Source organism: Indicator indicator, chromosome 22 (genome assembly GCF_027791375.1).
Source record: "Indicator indicator isolate 239-I01 chromosome 22, UM_Iind_1.1, whole genome shotgun sequence".
NCBI classification, from domain to species: domain Eukaryota; kingdom Metazoa; phylum Chordata; class Aves; order Piciformes; family Indicatoridae; genus Indicator; species Indicator indicator.
This window is the reverse complement of record NC_072031.1, coordinates 715,347-730,325: the sequence shown is the minus strand read 5'-3', so window position 1 is coordinate 730,325 and position 14,979 is coordinate 715,347. Positions and strand designations below refer to the sequence as shown.

The window sequence follows — 14,979 nt, the reverse complement described above, 5'->3', positions numbered from 1 at the left end:
AAAATCTAAGTGGCATTATATTTAAAATACAGCTTATTTTGTGGAACAGTGATGAATATTTATTGCATGTGATGATGAATGTCTAAAGATACTGCATTCATATACTGATAATATTTATATAAATATTTATAACAGCTCTGGCATAATAATTGCATCATTATTAATATATTTAAATAATAAGGCTCGTTCTCTGTTAGTTTGTCTTCAGTAATCTAGTTTCCATTTTGCTGCAATACTCAAAATTCAGAAGGCTGTTAAATGTCTAGCACGATAAAAAACATTTAATTCATCAGATCATTCCCTTTCATCTTGGGCAAGACAAGAAAGCCCATGTCTGAGAATGAGCACCAGAGGCTGGCAAGTCCCATAGGATATTAGGAGCCCTCCCTTGTCCTACTCCTCCTACCCTTGCTGAGACTGAGGTGCCTAGCACCCACCCTGCCATAGGAGGTCCCAACAGGTCCTGCTGTCTGGCCACTGCTGCAGCCCCTGCCTGCAGCTCTCCCAGACACCCAGAGCCAGGGCACAGAAGCTTTGGTTTAAAGGGCAGGACTGGCTCTGGGTGATGTTATGCTGCGGAAAATGCTGGAGATGCCCACAAGCAGGCAAAGATACCTGAGCAGCCTCAGTTTTTCCTATATTCCTGAAATGGGACCTCACTGTCACTCTGTACAGTGACTCTTGGTTCACCCTGAGCTCTGCCCAAGCTACTGTTGTGGCAAAGAAGCTTCTCAAATTTGGAAACCTCACTTCTTCCTCCCCAACACCTTCCAAGGCAATGTATTTCCCTCTGCAGGATGCTGGGCAAGGTGCAAACCTCAGCTCAGTTACAGCTCCCCTGGGACAGCTGTGAAGAGCAGCAGCATTTTCAGCCCTCAGTGGTGCTAAGCAGCCTGAGGAAGACTGTGGAGCTCCCCATTCCATGCCAGTGACTGGTTGCTGACCTGGCAAAGGAAGGTCCAAAAGTCAAATGCAGCCAAAACAAGGCTTTTTCCTTCCAGCTAACACTAAACCACCACTGCCATATGGATAAGAGAGCTACAACCTTCTCAGGCACTGCCCAGGCATGAGCACCTCCCTTCAGAAGGGTTAAAAACAAAGAGCCTGGTGGAGTTTGGAACTACATGTCAGAATTTTTTTCTATTCCATCTGGTCTCAGGTGATGGCCCAAAGCATGAGCTTTAAATGCCCTGAAGCAGTAGTGCAAGCAAACGTCAGCATTATTTACAGCCTCCTGTAACAAGCACTACTGCAGCATCCTACCAGACAACCTGTCAGAGCAGAGAACTGCCACTGCCTCTTCGTGAGGAAGAAGTTCTTCCCCATGAGAGTGGTGAGAGCCTGGAATGGGTTGTCCAGGGAGGTGGTTGGGGCCCCATCCCTGGAGGTGTTTAAGGCCAGGCTGGATGAGGCTCTGGCCAGCCTGATCCAGTGTGAGGTGTCCCTGCCCATGGCAGGGGGTTGGAACTGGATGATCCTTGTGGTCCCTTCCAACCCTGACTGATTCTATGATTCTAAAAAGTGGGGCCAGGGAACAGCCTGCCCATGGCCAAGAGCCAAAGGGCATGGGTGGAGATCTAGACTGCCACTCCTTTCCCAAGTGCCAGTGGCACTCTGGGATTTTGTTTCCCCTGTGTTGAAAGGGAATGATAAAAACATTTCTCCTCAAAATGAGGAAGGGCTGCTTGCCATCTGCTCAGATGTCCCAGGGGTGAAAACACACCCCTTGGGCTCTGTTATCCTGCCTGATTCACAGGCCACTGGCCACGCCAGGAGGTTGGTCTGTGCTCTGGCACAAAGCAGGAGTGGGCCAGGCAGCTTTCCAGACAGGGGGTTTCAGTTGCTCTATGGGTCAGTGGATGATCCAGCTTGGCTGTAAAACCTGGCCTGAGCCACAGAGCACAGCCCTGAGTTCAACTACCAGAGAGAGGCACTGTAGGTGCAGCCCCACCACAGCAGGGCACAGCTGGCACAGAGGGGCACTGCTGGCAGAAAGGTCTTCAGCTAAGATAGGAAGGCACTCTTACAGATAGGAGAACAACTCTTCACACTTCAATAACATTTAACCAAGATCCATAAAAACTAAAACATATCAATCCATAAAATTAAAACCTATCAATCATAATTGTCTCATCATTATGATTTACCAAATGCCAGGCCCGAGGTCACACAGAGAGTCTTCATTCTGTATTTCCTTCTCAGAACCCTTCAGCATTTCTGAGTTAATTACTAGAAATTATCAGAAACTTGAAAATGCCATTTTCCTCCATATGTCATTGCCAGGCACCAGCCAGACCCAGTGAAGCATGTGGGTTCAGCTGGCTTTTTCCTTAATACTGGAAGTTTAGGAACCCAGTTGGAAACCTTTGGGGCTGTTGGAGCTTTTCCATGAAGGACGAAGACACTTGCCAGGCTTCCCTGTGCCTGGACACTCACACAAAACACGAGATTGCTTTCCACATCTCCACCCAGCCATGGGAAACCTAAGGGAACCTCATCACCCCAGGCTTCACTGCATTTCCTTCTGGTTTGGTTGCATCTGGTGAGCAGGTCCAGCAGTGAGCAGGGAAGGGCTGCCCCCGCGCTGCACCACCAGGGGAGGCCCTGATGGCCTCGCTGTGCGCTGAGCTCTCCAGCACTCAAATGCTTACTTGAACCCTGCTTACTTGAACCAAGGTCTCTCCCCGATCTTCCCTTCATGAGTATGTCTTTTTGTTCAAGTTTTGCCTCATTTGAAATGAGAAACTGTTTCCTCGTCTGTGGCTCCTCTGCAGGATGGGAAAACAGCTCCCGCTGCGGGCTCTGCTGATAATGTCTATTTATAAGATAAACTGCTGGGGTTGTTTGCTTTCTGCTCTGCGTAATTGGTACCAGCGTTCAATCTGGGCATAGAAAAGGGGAAAGAAAGGAGCAGGTAAAGTGTGTTGTTGACACAGATGATTAAGTTAATTCCAAGTTAGTTAGGAAGCCACTCTGAACTCTGGAGCTGGAGCTGATGGGCTGAATGTGAAGTCAAGGGGAGGCTGAGTGCAGGTAAGCTCTGCAGACAAAAGGAGGAATCCAGGGCCTTTTTTGCAGCCCCATTTCATGCTCTAAAGGCATCTAAACTCAAGATCAATGAAGCCAAGGCCAGGAGGGCAGAAGGCACCCAGAGGACAAGCCCAAGTCTAGGAGCAGGGAACAGAGCAGCTCCCAGCTGATGTCTCCTTGCCAGGGGACCCAGGAGAGCACTTACTGCTGTTCCAGCCTGGCTTTGGGGCAGTGACTTTTTTCTTTCACTTTCCTTCACCCTTTGCCTCCCCATGCCCCTGGTTGGTACTCAGAGGTGTCCTGTCACTTACCAGCACTGCCCGCATGCTTTGGGCACTGCCCTCAATTGGATCTCTCCACAGAATGGAAGTGCTGTCTTCTATTCTGGTCAGGCTTTCAGAGACCAGATATAAGCCAGGATTGCTTGAAATGTCCATGAACTAGGAAAGAAGGAAATACAGTACTGTGGTGAAGGCATTAAAAACATCATAGAAACCATCTCTGCAGTAGCACTGTGCACAGTCAGTCTCTCATAGAGGCTGGAGAGCTTCCACTGGTCCAAGAGATGTGCTGCCCACAGCATTACTCCTTCCAAGGGTTCATTGCTGCTCTGTAGATTTTAGCACTTGTCTGCAAGGCTGTGATGCATTTCAAAGGGAAATTAAGAGGTGTTTGGTTCATCTGTCAGAGAGCACCATGAAAGCTGTGCCCAGCCCCTAGCCCAGCATCCTGCCCACAGGTCATATGAGGTAAGGAAAGGAGAAGGGATTTGTCACCACTGATTTACCTGCCTAGTCACATCCCATGTATGTGTGTCTCTTGGTGTCAGAAGCATAACATGAGCTGCTGTCTTAACCCAGCTCTGTCTGCTGGTTTCTCTCTCCACAGCCTGGCGTGGGGCTCTTTCACCTGCTGCATGGCTGCCTCCGTTACTACCTTGAACTCTTACACTAAGACTGTCATTGAGTTCAGGCACAAGCGCAAAATCTTTGAGCAGGGCTTTCGAGAAGAACAGAACTTCCTAGACCAGGAAGCCATCAAGTACTTCAGAGAAAGGTCAGTGCAGTCAGTCTCTCAATCAGGGGAGGTTTCCATGGACTCTGCTAGCCTCAGCAAATCCCATCTCTCACCCATTTCAGCACATAGTGGTGAAGCTTCTGAGGTCCTTGGAGAAGATATGTGTTAAAGACACCACAAAAGATCTTCTCTGATTTGTTTTTTTCCTTAAATTTTGTGATGTCCTACTGCCTGTCTTTTCTTACATATTCATAAAACACAAGACTGGCAAGTCCTTACAGAATGCATCTGGTGATAGGAATTCATAAGATGCTCTACTGTCAATGCAAGCTGGTATTTCCCCTTGAGAAAGGTAAAACTGTGGGGATACAACAAATGCTACAGCCACCCTCTCTCAGCAGGTGTAATAGGCTCCTCCAATACTGCTAACAGCTGCTGAGATTTTTCAGCCACCATTGGCCACTTGAAGTTGCCATCTTCCATAGCCACATGCCTACAACCCATCCTAGGCTCCTCCACACAAATATAGCACATATCTCATATTTCATTGCAGATTAATCATCCACACAGTGCCACCGACACTGCTACCAGGGTCTTAGATAACTCTAAGTCTTGGCTGAGCCCTGAAGGCCCAGAAATGCTCCTTCACTCTGCCCATCACCACACACTGCCCACTGGCCACACTGCTGACCCCATGCACTCTTAGTTGGCCCATGTGCCTGCACTGGATACTTGCTGCCCTTGTTCTTCCAGGAGAAAGTTAAGGCTTTGTGAAGAGCACACATACACTGGCCTCACACCACAGGGAAGGTGTGATGGATTCCACAGAGGTACCTTCATGGAGTGAAGAGCTGATAAGTACAGAGAATCCTCACCAAAAGCTTATCATTGGAAGTAATGTTAAGATAGTCTGGGGAGACAAAACATGAGGAAGATTCATTCTTCTTCTGACCAGTGTGGCAGTTTCTCAGGGAAAGAGAAGGGCAGTTGGGAAGTTCTGAGGAGACAGAAGATTTAAAATTATCAGATATTGCAGTGGTGAAGTGAGGAGCTCTCCTGAGCAGGAAGAACTAAGAGAACTTCCATGCTTTGCTTTGGTTACCCAGCCTTAAGAAACAGTTTCTACTGTTACAGTCATTCCTCTGCCAGCTTCCAAATTTTCACTCTACCTTTCAGGCATTCTAGAAGGCTAAGGGAAATTATTCAAACAACCACAGTTTTCCTAATTTTGCATCTAGAGATGACAGTGAATTTTAAATCTCTGTGTGAGAAATAAATCCCAGCCACAGTGAAGGGGAAGTGGTCAGCCACTTCTCCTGAGGAGAAATCAACACACGGCCAGGGAAAACGTTCAGCCAAGGGCAAACAGTCAGTCAAGGAAAAACCATCAGTTGAGTTACTGAAGTGAGAACTGCAGATCAGAGGCCAGCAGAACTGTAAGCAAGAGAATATGCTGGGAACTGCTGAGGAAACTTGATCAAGTACCACTACTGCCCTTTCTCAAACAGTAAACACCCAAACTCTTTAATGACACAGAGGACAGTAACCCTCTTATCTCACACAGGTATTGTGTGTGGTTTGGTTTTGACTGCTTCTGCACCCCCCCTATTACAGAGCCAGCTTTTTAGATACATGTAAATCGATACCCCATACACCTTACATACACATCCGTGTTGTAAGCAGAGGGACCTCCACCCCAGCATGCTAGATAAAGAGGTGAAGGGCCCCAGGGAACAACAAGAAGCCACCTGCAGCTTCAAGGCTTTTTCAGGCCTCATGGAAGGAAGATCTGAACTTACCTGCTCAGCCAGGAGGGGATTTACACACAGGTGCCCAAGGCAAGGGACGAGTCCCATCACAGCCAATACAAACCAATGTGGTTTTAACCCCTTATTTACTCCATGTCATTCAGAACTCTCCACACTAGGTAACACACACACAGAACAGCCTGCTTCTGGTGACTGCCCTGTATGCTGGCCACAGCCATCCTGACCAGTATGCAGTGACAATGTGCTGTCCCTACCACTTGCTTTATGCCTGGACTGTATATTTCATTCTGTCCTTCCAGCTTCCCTGCTCATTTTGAACTTGTCTGAACAACTCACTTGTTGGTTGCATCCCCCAAGCCCTTCCACACACACTTGGCAAACACAGCTCAAGCATGTGATGTTCCCAAACTTCATGACTGAGACTTTTTTTTTTTTATATAACATTATTTTAATTGTTGTATCTCTATACATAACAAGGAGCCCAGAGACACTGTTACCATGGGATCATTTCAAGCTCTGCAGCATCAGATACATTTATTTTTCAGTTAACATATTTGTGACCAGCTTCAGGACTGTGGCCAGGGAATGCTCTGAGAGCCCAGGGGGTCCAATGCTGCCACATGTGCTGGGTGCCAGCAGTCACACAACTTCCCCTCGCTCCCATCTCCCTTTGCACAAATAGAAAAGAACTTAAATTCCCTTCCCTTCCTGTGCACAAACCCAGGGATACTTCACATTCCCTCCTACTCCTACACCCCCATGTTCCTTTTCATATCTCATAAATAAAACCCTCCAGCCATTCTTCCTTCCAGTTACTTTATACATCTCATGACCCTCTTGGCATGTTCCTCTGCCTCAGTACAGACCCAGCAACCACTGTGCACCCACAGCCAGCCTCTGTGCTGTGCAAGAGGTAGTTTACTAAGAGCAATATATTTCCAGTGGATGTTAAAGCTTTATCATTATTCCCAGCAGCTGCAGTTTATCTTTTGGGAGACAGGGAAGAAAAGTGTTAGCCCCATTTTGTCTGATAAAAGTTTTTGGTTGGAATATTCTTCTATGAGCCTCTGCTCCCAGAGAATAAATTTGCTTCATGAGAAATCCTGACAGTAAAATACTGCTGCTAATCTTGCAAGTACTTTGTCAAACATGATCTTGTTGTATTTCACTTAATTTTAGCTGCATGTAATTGCATAAAACAACAGAAGATTTACTAGAGACAGATGAAAGGGGTGAAATGCCCTTAAGAGCTCCCTGTTCACCAAGGGTGCATCATGTTCATCACCCAGTGCAGGAGATAGAGGATGAACCACATCCATACATGGCTTGCTGTCCTGATCCCCTCCCCTAGCACATCAGCCTAGCACAGCCTGCATAGCTGCTGCATCCTAAGAACAGCCTCAGCTGTGAGGAGCACAGGAAAGCCCTTTAGAATCACATGAATATGTGTACAGCTCAAGTGCTGCTCCAGAGCCTGCTTGGGCTCCCCCTTGGACAGCACACAGCTATCCAGCCTCAGTCCTGGAGTCACAGGATGGATTAGGCTGCAAGGGGCCTTTAAAGATCATCCAGTTCCAACCTTTAAAGATCATCCAACCCTCCTGCCACAGGCAGGGACACCTTCCAGTAGACCAGGTTGCTCAAAAGCCCCATCCAACCCAGCCCTGAACACTTCCAAGGATGGGGCATCCACATCTTCTCCAGGGAACCTGTGCCAGTGCCTCTCCACTTTCACTGTAAATAATTTCTTCTTCACAGTTAATTTAAATCTCCCCTCTTTCACCTAAGTACAACCAGGTGGCAAGCAGAGACAGCTCATACAAAGACAGACAAATCCTCTGGCTACCTGCAACCACAAAGATGAAGAATTTGTCTCTCACCAGCTATGCATCTGTTTGTATCACTGGGAAAGCATTTAAACAGCTGCTGAAAACGTAAAGATTCACAGTGTTGTATTCAACAATTCTTTCCTTCCCAGGCCTGGGACACTTTGAAAAGTCCAGATAGAACAGACTCTGCAGTTCACACCATGAAATTAAAAGGTATTATGGCTCTTTGGATCTAAAAGATACAAGAGCCCTCGGAGTAACTCTAAGCAGACACAGGCTTGGAGGTACTGCTCATCTATGAACTGTTCTATAAAGTTATGGGTAGCACTATCTGTGACATGTCAGTTTTCAGCCTTGGTCCTCTTACTGGCTGTCCTCCCTTTTCTCTGCTTTTCCTTTTATCTGAGAATTTGTCCATAATCTTTGCTCATCTTTTTCAATATTTTGGCTTACTAAGTGTTAGTTTGTAACAGATAACTCTCTTCCTTCTCTCTCCATTTCTCTTTCTACTCTGTTTCATATGAATATTCTTGACCCATACGGTCTTGAGCATGATCCACACTCAGGCTAGCAGAGGAGGAACCCTTCAGATACCTTTCTACTTCCTTTGCTCTGGGGGTCCTCCCAGATAAGTCAAAGGGGACAGGGATTCTTTGTTCTCTTCCATATAATCTGATAAGCCAACTGAAGGAATCTCAACATGCCAGGACCTTGTCCACTGCCACTGCCCAGCTAGTTGGCTTCTGTAATGCCCTGCAGCACACAGACAGTGGTCCCAGGACCACTGTCCCTTTGCCACTGCCTGCTGCCACAGAGGCATAGCTGCTGCACAGTGGGGTCATGCCATAACACCCAGCACTTTCCTCCCTGCCCTGCACAAGCCTACCCATGAGGCTGGGAGAACATCAAGCCCAGAAGCAGGGGACTGGGCTAACCCTTCCAGTGCAGCACTAGCTTCAGTGCAATCAGACTGTCACATCTTCATCTTTCTTAGTATCACATCTAATAAATGTTCTACCACCTACTTTGTGGGTTCTAAAAATGCAGTGAGAGGAAGGCAAGATGGCAATCAGTAATGGATGTAGCAGTTTCAGCAGCTTTGTCCATATGGCTGTGCAATAATTAGGAGACATTCACAAGAGCTGCACTCATTTAGACCAACTGGCTGCACATCATCACATCCCTTAGGGAAGGGACAGTGCAGCTAAGTTAGTCACAGTGTCCTTCCCAAGCTTCTCTCCAGTCTCTTGACCTCCTTTTTTTAAATATTGAAAATTCCCCTTTCAGCCACTCCCTGTCCCTGCTCTCAGAACTCTGGTGGATTTTTGCTTTCAAGTAAAGAAGGAAAACTTTCCTCTCCTCTGCTTTGGTATGCTGGGGAAAAGACTGGAAGTGTTTGCATGGCAGCTGGAGACCTTGGGACAACAGTCATGGCTGTTGGAACAAGGATGGTTGTAGCTATGGGGAGGGAGATCTGGGACAAGGGAACATGGAGGCTTTGGGTGAGAGCACATGAGGATTGAAGCCTGGCTGCAGGGACATGGGGCCTGAAAGGGTGGAAATAAAATCCAGGTGAGGTCCTCACAGAAAGCTAGTCACTGCTTTGGGCAATGAAGAAAAGTTAGTGAAATGATAGAAGGAAACCCGAATTACCCATTGGCCTCTTTCAGCACTGACAAGAGGAGGAGCAGCAGCTTTTGGAAGATCATCCAGACCTGGTCAGGCTGCAGGAGGCCAAGGTGTTGAGTCCTACTGGAACTGGAGCCACTGCTGACAGTAGAAAGGAGGTTAGCCCACCCTGGCATCAGTGGGTGAGGGCACCCTAGAGATCAGCCTTGTCTCCTGTCTGCCTTTCCTCCAACCTTTCCTCCCTGTGAAGCAAATCTCCTTCATTAGGTGCAGTTAAACCAACATACAAATTTAGCAAGTAAATCTGGAAGACTCAGCCTTCCACAGTTCACTCATCCATAGCAGAGCATTTGCCAACTTGCAGCTGTCCATCAACAGCCATTGTAGCACTGCAGCTGATTCTACATTTTTCCTGCTGACTGAGCCCTTAGTCTGATCTGCAAAACCCACCCAACCTCAGGCAGATGCTACTGGTAAAATCCAAGAGTGAGCTGAGTTCAAACTGCCATTGATGCCAGTGCAGATAAAATGTCTCTGCAGGGAGAGAAAATGTAGTTTTGAAGTGCTAGGAGTCATTTGAAACAGGCAGCAGGACCAAAGCTATTGCAGAGATAATACATCAGAGCTGTTCCCAAAGCTATGAGAACCTTCCAAACCATCGCTCACGTACGCTCTGTTTTCCTTTTTTTTTTTTTTTTTGGTACAGTAATGCACCTTACTCACAGCTTGCTCTGTCCCTAACTCCATTAGTACGCAGCTGAGATGTTGTGCAGATCATACCAGTGCTTCCCAAAGGCATGCCAACCTTCTGCTTTGCTTTCCTCCTTGGTCACCCAGACATCTGAACAGCTCTCACACCTCCCATTGACAGAGCAGGTCCCCTTTCATGTGGACATCAATAAGGATTTCCAGCCTGAGCCTCCACCTTCCATTGGCACACAGGCATGAGTGTAACGTTCTGCCTTGGATTTATTCTGTACTTTATTCTGCAACACAGGAAGGTTTCCCTGCAGAGCTGTTCCTTCTGGAAAATTACATGGACTGGCCCTTAAATGGTGTAGCACTAGCAACACACCCACTGCCACCACTCCCCTCCTGTACAATGCTGTTAGTCCCCGACGCTTAGATTCATCCAGAAGAGTGAAAGAGTGGGAGAGACGCAGCCCTGAGCCCCTCATTTCTATTCCCCATGGCCTCTTTACATGAGCTTGCCCCTGAGAGGGGCAAAGCCAAAGGAACCAAGTCCTTCCCGAGACCATTTCGATCTCCATAATGGGCCTGGCTGGCTATAGATGGAGGAGCCCAGGTATGTTGTACTCTTATTGCTTTTGACCCTTCCATTTCTGCACGTTTGGGAGCAGCCTTTGTTTCTGTTAAAGGTGCTACTTCTATATTCTCTTTTCCAGGACTGAGGAGGAGAGGGCTGAGGCTGGGGACCTGAGGTTACAGTGCCTCCATAGCTGCTCCCCAAATAGTAAGTGACCATGGCTCGAGTATGTCCGATACACAATGGCTTGTTCCACCCCCACACTGGCTCCTTGGGGTTAAGAATAAGGTCTGGAGTAGGAAGCTGTGGGAACAGAGGTTTGTAACTTACCCAGACAGCGTTGCCCAGGCCATAATCAAATAGCACATGAACAGTACAAAATCCTCCAGGATTCAATTTAGGATGTGCACACATCCTATAATTTTCTGTTATCTCCAGAAGCTGTGACTTCATAGTAGTTTAAAAATACGCTCTCATTTACACCTGTATAACTTTCATTATCACTATCTTTTTTTCATCTATATTTATCACCAATTCATGAAGAGGCATGTGATTGAATATAAAAATGATTGAAAGCAGCTTGGGTAGACAATAACAGTGGGATAATTAATGCCATTCCTTGCTCTTCCTCAGAAAATTGCTACGCTTTTATTCAGCGCTTGCAAAAAAATCTCTGACTTGGAGCTATGGGAGCAGGGGTTCAATGCACGGAGCGATACTGGAGCATGGCTCCTGCCCTGCTCTGAATACTCTACTTTTCCTTTACTCTCCAGGAAAGATGTGTGCAGTTTCATGCATCTATTTCCTTGCAAAGAGGCCAAGTGATTCTTCATTCAGCAGGAGGGAGACTTGGGAAAGTGACTTGCTGACTCAGCGCTATTAACATTTGGAAACCTCATTGCATTTGGCTGCCTCTGTCTTGCTGAGATGTACATCTCAGCTGCATACTCATGGAAACTTGATGCCCATAACCCTCATAACTGAGGGTCCTGTTCCTCCCTCAGAACTGCTGGAACAGCTTCCTCAGTCCCATGTCACTGCAGGTGGTCTCCCCACAGGTATGATAGTGCTAGCACTGCTCTCCAGCCTGGGTTGCCATCAGGTCACTTGGCAACTCCTGCTCCCTGAAAATGTCAGCTATGGACCATTCCATAGGCAGATTCACATCCTTCATTTTCAGTGACCTGAAAGTGTCTGTCAGTACCAAACTGATCTGGGTCATACTTCCCAAGAAAACTCCCTGCCTGCCAAGCTCCTGGCTGCTGCTCAAACCTGCTAATTTCATTATGAAGACTGTCCAAGGATCTTTATTTCAAAGAACAAATAACTATTCTTGACATTAGGTGTGCCAAGGAATAGAAACAAGGTTCTGTTGGTCCTACACCCAGTCCTGCCCCAGGACTTGAGTTGAAAGGACACATAGCTTACCTCCATAGGTGTGCTGCCAGTGCTGTCAAACTGGGAAGCAGAAGCCTGGTATCAGGTTAAAGAACAGTGGTCATTCTTCAGTACATCCATTTCAGCTTCACATCAGTTACCTACTGTAATGCAATGAGATCAATATTAATAAAGTGACATGAGTGAACTTCTGCTCTCAGTTCACAGTTTATTTATGAATTCAACTTAAACTTCAGAATCTTCATTATCCATGCTTATTAGGGAGGAAAAAACGGTGGTTACTGCTGCTCAGGGGAGCCCCAGACCTCACAACCTACAGAAAAAAGTCTCCTTCCTGGAACAAACCCCAACAAGCCATAACTGGCCTGTACCTAATCAGAGGATTCTCCTTACCATTGTTTCTAGCTTCATACACTCCCAAAGTTCTTGGTCACATCACCTGTGTAAAGGGCTCACAGCCAGCAGGGAAATGGTAATGGCAAGAGAACAAGTTGAGAAGTGCTTTGCCACTTCAGAGCAGCCACAAGAAGGTTACACTGCCCCTTTGGGTGTCCATGGGGCTGCCTGTGTGAAAGAAGAGGGCACATAGCCTAGGTCCTCACCATTGCTTGGTCAACTCACCACTGCTTTGTCAACTCACCACCTGCAGATCACTTCGAGCTTTTTTTTGAACTCTTCACACAGAGGTGGTCCTGTACCAGGAGGACACAGAGCATAGCATCACAAGTTATTCCTGCTGCTCCCTTCAACCAGCATTTCGTTCTCTGGAGAACTTGTCAGCTGTCCTCACTTAGAAAAGTTCTGAGGCTGTTCAAATTTGAACCAACCAGTATACAAGGAATACTCATACTCAGACATCATGGATTTTTCTGTCCTTCAGCCACAAAGACAGAGCAGGGCTTCTGCTCCTTGTTGAGAAGCCAGGATTTGTGGAGAGTGCTGTCACAGAGTGAAACAGTGAAAATTAAATAAAAGAACAAGAGTGAGCAATAGTGGAAGACAAACACCAGCTGGCCAGGTGATGCTAGAAAAGACAATACTGAAGGTTTGTGAGCAGCCCAGGAGCACTGTGAGAGCACAGGTTGCATGAAGGAACTTATGCCAGGCCAGCACCTGGGAAGGACCCCTGGCCAGGACCTTTGCCAGGGGAGGTTTAGGTTAGATACTAAGAAAAACTTCTATACCAAAAGAGTTCTCAAGGACTGGAACAAGCTGCCCAGGGAATTGGTTGAATCCCCATCCCTGGATGTATTTAAAAGTTGTCTGGATGCAATGCTCAAGGATATGGTGTAGCAGTGGCCCTGGCAGAGTTAGACAGTGACTGGACTTGATGATCCTGAAAGTCTTTTCCAGCCATAGTGATTCCGTGCTACCATGAGCAGGGCAGAAGTTCAGGTTCCTCTGTTGCTGAGAATGGACTGCGTGCTTTGAGAAGTATCCTGGAAGTATAAATTTCATCAGAAGCTTGATTCCAGATGAGTTTTAATCTTAAAATTGCCTAAGCTGGGCTAGGAACAGCACCAGGGAGCTCTACTCGCTATAAATTGGCTTCCTCTCCTCTTACCAAGCTGCCTTCCTGTGCAAACATATGGTGCTGGCCCTATACATCAAATATCCCCAGTCAGGTTTGCTTCATACCAAAATTAGCATTGCCACTGCAAAGCTCTAAAGGCTCTTAATAGGCTGTTTGCTCTCATTTTTGACCTTGGATGTCTCACCTTTTCGGTCAGATGTGGAGGGCTGGGAGATCTCAGTGTACTGATTGGGCACAGTCACTGCACAAGAAACAAGAGAAGAAGAAGTTTCACATCAGGGTTTTGGTTTGGGGTTGTTTTGGGTTTTTTTGTGGTTGCATAGATATTTATTATTAAGAAATGCTCACTGCTGTTAGCCTGCAGACAGCAACTGTACCTGATCTGAGACATCTGTATATCCATGCCACTTCCACCCTCCTCTCCAGGTTTCTCCCCCCACTAGGCATGCTGCATGCTGGTATGACAAGCCAGCTGCATAGATCAATGAGCCTGGGAGCCAGACAGCAGGGGGATGATAGATGTAGAACAAGGGGTAAGAGAGATGTGGCAGAAATGTCACAAAGAGGAGCAGGTATGGTGACAGAGCCAAGAGGTGAGCAGGAAATGACATTTTCTTACTGTCTGTGGCTGGAAGCCTTGGTTGATAGGTGAGGCAGATAAGCCCAGGACACCAATTTCTCTTATAGAAAACTGAAAGACCATTCAAAATTTTGTCAGCATTAAAAACAAAACACAGTCACTGTTTTGGCAGCGTGGGCACATTTGAGGAGGGTTACCTGCCATAGAGAAGGCCTTGAAAAATTCGTTTTCCTCCCATATCATCACCCAGCAGGCATTTCCCCTGGGTCCATCCCACTCCTCTTCTCCCATCCTCCCACCTCTGGCTGTCTACAGTTAAGATTTATGCAACTTGCCCCTCATTGCTTCACCATAAAGCACATTGTCACTTTTTTCCCCATCCAAACAAGCTCATCAGAAGAACTCTAGCTTTAAAACATGATGATGATTCCTAAAATGATTCCTAAAAACCCCAATATCTGCTGCTGTTTTCTTGGTCACAGGCACCACAAAAGGGAAGTGGTGCTGGGTTTGCAGGCAACTTCCACATGTCTCCAAATTCAGTGCTACAGAAAGTCTGCTGCAGAAGCTCAGCTGGAGAGGGCAAGGCACAGACGGCAGACAAGGTCACTCTGACAACAGGGAACATGCTTTATATGCTGAGCAGCACAGGGCTGGAAGAAGGCAGACAACAAGGGCTTGATGCATTTGAAGTGTCACTCAAAGTTGTGTCAAGATTTCTCCTTGTGGAGGTACCTGACAGCTGCAATCACCTTCCTATTTCATGTCAGCATTGATTTCAACTCCAGGTCTTGCAGTTCTTCCTGTAATTTATTCAGTTCATAGTGATTCACAACATAAAAACAGGTGGGGAAAAAAAAAATCCCTCTGATAAAGCACCATGGTTACAGATGTAAGATCCAGCCTGGTTGTATTGAAAGCGATGG

At 46.8% G+C, this 14,979-nt stretch overlaps 1 protein-coding gene across 1 annotated transcript in view; it reads left to right on the top strand.

The window, feature by feature from the left end:
* The window catches only part of GSG1L (GSG1 like), a 46,457-nt gene extending 42,241 nt beyond the window's left edge, over positions 1–4,216 (top strand). The window contains exon 5 of the mRNA XM_054391267.1: positions 3,919–4,216. Within this exon, the coding sequence (XP_054247242.1) occupies positions 3,919–4,216 (298 nt within the window). The remainder of the gene's footprint in view (positions 1–3,918) is intronic.
* The last annotated feature ends 10,763 nt before the right edge of the window (positions 4,217–14,979 follow it).